The sequence below is a fragment of the Pempheris klunzingeri genome, chromosome 3 (genome assembly GCF_042242105.1).
Source record: "Pempheris klunzingeri isolate RE-2024b chromosome 3, fPemKlu1.hap1, whole genome shotgun sequence".
Classification (NCBI taxonomy): Eukaryota; Metazoa; Chordata; class Actinopteri; order Acropomatiformes; family Pempheridae; genus Pempheris; species Pempheris klunzingeri.
Window position 1 is genome coordinate 25005866 of NC_092014.1, and position 7791 is coordinate 25013656.

The 7791-nt window shown below is 39.8% G+C and overlaps 1 protein-coding gene across 1 annotated transcript; it reads right to left on the minus strand.

Moving 5' to 3' along the window:
* Positions 1-257: 257 nt before the first annotated feature.
* Positions 258-3959, minus strand: spcs3 (signal peptidase complex subunit 3). The gene is made up of 5 exons (XM_070827909.1): positions 3710-3959; positions 3307-3382; positions 2597-2671; positions 2157-2272; positions 258-490 (listed from the first exon to the last, which is right to left on the minus strand). The coding sequence occupies exons 1-5, from the start codon at positions 3850-3852 to the stop codon at positions 358-360; spliced, it is 543 nt and encodes a 180-aa protein (XP_070684010.1). The 5' UTR covers positions 3853-3959; the 3' UTR covers positions 258-357.
* Between the last annotated feature and the right edge of the window lie 3832 nt (positions 3960-7791).

Here is a 7791-nt window from a genome sequence, read left to right on the forward strand (position 1 = left end):
GGAATTATTTATTCCTCTTACTAAGGTTTTTTCTTTTATTAATAGTTTGAGCCTTTATTACGGTCAAACAAATGGTAACACTGACGGTATACTGTAAAAGCTTCTTTGTCTTGTTTTCAGTGTGTTCTTCACATACTGTATGTAGTACAGGAAACTGTGGACAGGACTGCACTTTTACATCATGGATGAAATCAATGCATGTGGAGTGAGTGAACAGTGTACTTGTCATTTAAAAATCCTTAATAAGACACAGATAATCTAGTCTCAGCTTTTATTAAAAACCAAAAATTCTGTTACATCTCTGAGGAAACACCAGTGCACAGTGTGTGATGAAAATGGATGTGTGTGTGTTTCTGTCTAATAACTCCTGGTGCTCTCGTATGAGTCGGGGAAAGGGAGGCTGACATGTCCATTTCCAGCCACCAGAGGTAGGATTCCAGCATTGGGAACAACATTCCATGACAGCGTCAGAGTGATGTTCTTATTGGCCCTGGAGACAAGAGATATGTGACAGTTAGCCAATCACAAAACTTAACAGATAACATGCAGTCATGCAAAAAATAAGCTTTGGATTGGATTCACAAGCTGTAAAGGGCCACTCCAGTGACTTTACTCATGAAGTTCAATTTACTTGTCATGAGGCGCCATGACTTTTCAAGGACCCATGACAAAGTTTCCATGAAATGCGAGACGGTGACTCCAAATCAATACAAGAAATTATTACTACACACAAATACACTGATAAACTAAATAAACACTACACTCCAATATCACGTGTTGTGTCCCATCTGTCCAGTGTAGTAATACTTGCACCATGTTACTAACCTAGGAGCCACAAAAATCTGCACACCTGACCCTGACATTTGTCTAATATGGGGCGAGTTTGATCTGCGGCATTTTCCCTCAACAACCAAAACAGCTGCCGCTGGTGTGGAATGTTATCATGTCAGTATTAAATGACTGTCACAGTATATTTTCTTTAAAAGAACAAACGACTGCACATTTAGTTTTTACTGACTTCCGACAGGAGATGGTAACATATATGTTGTTGCTTGGCTCGCTACTATTATTAGTCATTTTCCATTAAGATTATTATTATTAGTAGTAGTAGTAGTAGTATTAGTACTATTACTATAGTTGCAATTGCTATCATTGTTGCTGTATCTGAAAGTGTCTTGAGTTAACTGTTGTTATGAATTGGCACTATATAAATTAAAATTGATTGATGATTGATTGGTTGTAGGTTTATCCAATTGTGTCCAGAGGAATTTTGGAAACCAAAAACGCACTAAGAGGTTCCAGACTACTTTTTGAATAGGTCTGACAATGCCAGGCCTTCACGTTACAAGAAAGTTTTGACCAATTGTCCAGCTTGAAATAACTTAAGGTAATGATAGAAGTAATTGCCCCACATTTCATGGAAGCTACTGACAAAAATATCATGATTTCTTTATAAAAATATTTTTTTATAAAATACAAACGGAATAATATTGGTTCTACTAATTCATGTTGAACCAATCGGTGCCAAAGTTCGGCATCTGAGAGCACATCTAAGTCAGACACTTGGTTAGAGGGACAGAGAGAGCAAGACTTCATCACTGCTGCATCCTTGTTCAAGTCAGGGGAACCACTTAACGTGTAATGCTGACGATTGAGATTCTGCTAAGACTGAGTGTAATCTGCCGGCAGACACATCAGACAGAACAAACAGCGTCTTTCCTAGCTGACAAACAATTGGCAGCATGGACAGTCATGTACATAATATGATTTTATGTAAACCTGGTGACATTCATCACTTCTCCGTCTTATGGATCTCCAAGGTATTGGTCATGTAGTCTTGACGTAAATACCGCTAAATGTATCTGCTGGCTACAGATGGTGTGCAAGTTCCACCTCCTTGGTACACCAAAACCATTCACTGGCGTGTTAATGGTGTGGACCTACTGACAGGACAATGGTGAGCTGGAAGAAGTCGCGAATATGGTTACTCTTTTCAAAACTTGGTGTAACACTCACTGTAATAATTATAAGTGAGAATTCAGAAGCAGCTCGATAAACTGATTCATACAAATAAGCAACAAAATATATAAATGTATGTGCAAAAACGGCCACGGTCAGTTTTATATTGTTGCATCGGAGCATGTAATGCATCGAACCTGAGTCCGTTGCCATCATCGAAGAAGAAATATTTGGACTTCATGTCTCTGAGGTTCAGTTTGGTGTTCTCACCGCGAAGGACGATCTTATCCCACAGCACAACCTGGTTCAGGGACTGACACACACACACACACACACACACACACACACACACACGTTATCATTGAGGTCGTTCTATGATGTACTGCAATATATTAAGAGGCGTTTCTAATGAGCGGAGAATATCTGACACACCACAACCTCAGTAATAAACATATAGTTGAACGTTTGAACAAAACATTTATTTCTTTATGTAAATGCATGCTGGTGTGAAGAACATACTTTACATAACCAAACACAGGCAGGCACACCTGACCTGCTCATACTTCTTAATGAAAGGCTAACTACATGCCTGTATGTCTAATGTCAATGTGCTGTGTGTGTGTTGACTAGGACTTACATTGCTCTTCGTGGCGTATTCAGCAGACAGATAGAGGAACAGCTGTTTGACATTCCAGTCAAAAATCGGCTGCAAATGTAGGAAAAGCTCAGGAACAACAAGACAAAAGAAAGTTTGACTCTGCGGAGACATGAGCTGGTGTGCTGTTGCTATGGAGCTCAAGTTGTAACCCACACCTAACTTGCTCTGCTTTTAGCCTTTGTTGGCACTGATCAAATTCAGCCTGAATAATTCAATATGTTTCAAGTCTGTGTGTTCACATTTGACTGAGTCATGAGTCTAAGAGTTTTGAAGTGCGTTAAAATCTCACTGCTGCAGCTCTACCTGCTGACTGTGTCCTCTGATAGGGTGCACACCACAAGGGTCAGTCCTTATTGCAGCAGCCTGGGGATGAGCCCTGGGCCTTTTGATGCATGCTACACCCCCCCCCCCCCCCCCCCCCTCCCCCCCCCCCCCCCTCTCTCTCTCTCTCTTCCCAATTTCCTGTCTGCTCTTCACTGCTCTCTGTCCAATAAAGGCAAAATTGCCATAAAAAAATCTTGAAAAATGACCTCTGATGTACTACAAAAAGCTGCAGCCCTTCTCAAACACACATGGTTCAGCTGAGACTACCACACTGCCTGCGCCAGCGTTGCTTGTTGAAAAGAAAAAAGGCACCACAACATGATATGGAGTCACTAAATAAAATGCACTGTGCACAACAAAAGGATATCAGCTGAGAGGTCAAAGGTGATGAAACCAAGATCACTGCGCTCTCTGGGTCCTGTGAAGTCATCCACATTCTTCCTGTTAGACAGGGATGGAGAGGAGGGAAGAGTGGAAGTTAAAACATGGCAAAAAGGCTGAGACTAGTGAGCCTGCATGAGAACAAGTGACTGAAATATGTTAACGAAACAACTTAACACGGCTCCGACTCGGAGTCTGAAGCACTGTACGTATCAAACTACTAGGTTTGTCCTGCCAGCAGCGGGAAGGCCCGCAGTGTGAGGGACTACACACACGGAGCTGTTAGCATCCACACATTGTGAGCATCAAAGCAACGTCATAGATGAGTCAGTGAAGTGGACACACAGCGGACAGGCAACAGCTGTTACACACGACAATGAACCTTACAGCATGACTTTAGACACATGGATGTCCACGGGGACTCTTCTGTCTTTGAACGCTGTCGTGATGAAACATCCGAAAGTTAAGGCCGCCATGACGCTCAAAGAGAAGGCGAATAAAGAGTTAGCTCTCGATAGAACCGTATTCATCTTTAAAGATCAGCTACAGCTACAGGACAGATGGGATTTACAGTAATTCAGTCCAACAACGTTACTCAGGCTGTGCGCGGAAGCTAGCTATTGGGTAAAAACCGGAAGTTGACGTTTCAGACAACTAACACCTACTTCCTGTTCATGCGTTTCAAAATTAAACCATTTGGGATGTCGGGCCGTTTGTGGCCATCGTCAGAAGATAGCGATAAAAGGGATGTACCTCCCAAACTTTGGTTTTAGGTGTGAATATTAGCAGTCGCTCCATGATTTAGAATTCTCAAACAACAACGTCAGACTAAAAAGTCTTAGCTGGAATGAAACACGTATTTAACTCTTAAGGGTGTTTTTGCTGTCCTTGGGGGTTGAAACGCGATCGTTGAGTGGGCGAAAGTCATTTCTTTTTTCAAAAACTTTATTCATAAGAAATTCATGAACATGTACAATCCTTAAACCTCTGGGATCTGAGACATTTTTTGCTAATTCTGGGGGGTCTCGATCCTGTCAATATTTAAACGTGTAGAAATTCAGTACTGTACGGCACACATTGATATTATTTTCAGTACAACATGGACAGTTTCAATCTATGCTGCAGTGATATCACATGATATTACAAAAAGTTAGAAGACCAAGAAGTCAAAAGAAAAAGTAAAACAAAATTTGAATATTTGAACAATTTATTCATTTTAAGCAATGCTTAGGGTTAAACACAAAAATAAATAAAGGAATTAATAAAGGCCAAGGTCTCGGGTGAAAACGTACTTAGCTCAGTGTACTTCAGATACATATCTTGGCCCTTTTACTCTCTGATGGTCACATAGATGTCGTTAGTTGCGTTTGTAGCTCGATGCGCCATTTTGGCCTATTGCCGTGCTTTATGCGCAGGTCACCACCCAATAACACGGCCTGTGATTGGAAGAGAGGGTCAACATGGCCGCCAGAGATTTAATTAATCAAAATAGTAAATAGTTGATTGCATAGTCGTTGTTAGACAAATTAGTTAACAAGACATCAAATGAAGGCTTGTTATTTTTCACAAGTGTTAATGTGAAAATGGATGGAGAAGAACAAGTGACGGCTCGTCAGCTTTTAAAGGAAGTCGCTACACAGAGTTGTTCAGATTATGAAGAACGTTGTTGTTTTTAATGTCTTATGTTTTTTACTGTTGCACTTTGAGAGTTGTATTTCCAAATGAAAAGTGCATTATAAATAAAATGTTTTATTATTATTATTATTATTATTATTATTGAAGTGAGTGATTATAGCCCTTTTTTGACCGTTTATGTGCATTTACCACAACACACTGCATGAGAAACATGCTAAAATAATTTGAATATAATATGAAACAAATTATTGGATTACATCTATTATTTGAGCTTTGACAGTAAATACAGTATGTTTTCATCCTTACAGTGGTCAAGTATGAAATCCACAGAAACATGTAAGATTTTTTTAAGTTAAGAAAAATAATAATTAACCTAATCAACCTTCTCAACTTTACTGGGGTCTGTTGAGACACCATTCTAATCTACTATGTGGCCAAGAGGAAAAAGGACTTTCTGGGACCAATTTAGTTAAGGCCTGTCAAACACCATCTCCACGCACAGCAACACAGTCTCCTCATCAGGTGCAAACACTAGCAAATCCCAAAATGCTGGTCATCATGCACATGAAGCTTCCTGGGCTGTTACAGAGGCCCTGCAGCATACAAAGGTGGAGTACTTCCTGCCATCCTCACGGAGTGGCATATTGTAGAATCCGGAGGTCAAATCCAGAGAACCTTCTCACTCTCTCTCTTTTGTGATCTCTCTCCTGGACGGAGGAGAGATCACCTCTCTCTGATCCCGGCTCTGGACCTCTGAGAGCCCCAGCCTCAGTGTGGCCTGTACCAGACCAGGCCACCCTTTTCATGGCAGCGACACAAAGCCCTGCCTGAACCAAGCTCATGAGCACCAGCAGGTATGACCCAAAGTCTGCCAGCTGATCTTCAGAGCAACAGGAGCACACCGGCTAGTTAGCACCAAGCTGATAACTGTCAAGGAACAAAGGAGCGACCGGATTCCTCCAACCTGCAACTAGGACAGCAAGGACAAAGAACCACAACCTTCTTCCAGCCTGGTTCATCAACAGGCTGAGAAAGCAGCACACTGAAGGACCTTCTTCTTGCCTTTGAGGACTGGTAACAAACTCTAACTGGGCATATGTAGCATAGCATTACTGTATATATGGCTAAACAATGGTTTAACCTTGTTAATGTGTTGGTTCGGATTTGCTTTAACGTTCATTGAGTTTGATTACCATAATGTGTTGTAGTTTACTGTGCAGCCATAAAGTTTAGTTGATGTTAGTTTGCTCACACAGACACAGAGTCTACAGACTAACCATCCTCTCCTAACCTGGTACCTTTATCTACACGCTCACACACACAGTTTACAACAGGCCTCGACTGAGAGACAAAGCTAAGCTAACAGCTACAGCACTTAGCTTTCCTTTGTCTGCCTCTGACCCACACACCAGGTCTGGGGGCCAATTTGTAGAGAGTCACCATGTGGTTCCACCACCTTTTGTTCTCCACCAACACCCTCTCACACACATACATTCCCTATTGTTTGTTAGCTAGTCACAGTTAGTTTGTTTATGTGTGACTGTTATGTTTTAATAAATGTTTTAATCCACGTGCTGTCTTCTTTATTATTGTACTAGAGTGAATACTGCCAACCTCTACTCTGAACTCAGACATCCTTCAACTAGCTGTCAATGTGGTGATTTTGGTTTTAGTTATTAAGTGAATTATTAATCATAAGACCAAATCGATAGCTTAGTTATTTTATGAGACTGAATCAATTAAACTGGCTCTTTTTCCTCGTTTATCGAGGTGGACTTTACACAAAGTCCCATTAATTTAAATGACTAATTATCTTTGATAGTTAGTAATTATTTCTGATATCCAAATTGCCCCATACAAGGTACCAAACCGCTGTAGTAGGCAGAGTATTAATTGTCCACACAGAATTGGAACCCCTACATTCAAGATCCAAAGGATCACAGCACCAGCGTAGTGGAGGTGGGTAGGGCAGGGTAAGGAATGACTCAAGGAATTATTTTCCAGCATTTATTTGCTTCTGCAGAAGACATATAACCCATTAAATGCCTTCTGGTCCCTTTGCAGCTGCATCTCTGCTCCCCTCAGTAATGCTAAATGGCACTGTGCGGGAGAGGTGTACTCTTTTTCTTCTTCTGAAAATACACAAGATAAATGTAAATATATATAAATACAAATATGAATAAAGATTGATTGACATAAAAGTACATTATCAGCACACAACATGTACTTAATTAACTACTATCAGTAGTAGTGGTATAGACTAGTAATGCAGCATTTTTTATTGTAAGCAAAACAACAACTATAGTCATATTATTATTATAGTATATTGCCAGACTAATTGTACCATGATGCACTACAGAGTGCCACAGGAAACCATTCCTGCCTGTGGCCATTAATCTATACAACTCCTCACTCTGAGTGTACATGTTGTTGTATACATTATATTATTATTATTATTATCATTATTATTATTATAATTATATAATACATCTTCTCACTCTGAGTGTACATGTTGTTATATATTATTGTTGGTAGTAGTAGTAGTAGTAGTAGTATTAGTATTATATAACACATCTCACTCTGAAGGTACACGTTGTTATATATTATCATTAGTAGTAGTGGTATTATTTGTATCATTATTATTATTATTATTATTATTATAATATGGTACAGCTCCTCATTCTGAGTGTACATGTTGTTATATATTATTGTTGGTAGTAGTAGTAGTAGTAGTAGTAGTATTATATAACACATCTCCTCACTCTGAAGGTACACGTTGTTGTATATTATTATTATTAGTATTGGTATTATTTGTATTATTATTATTATTATTA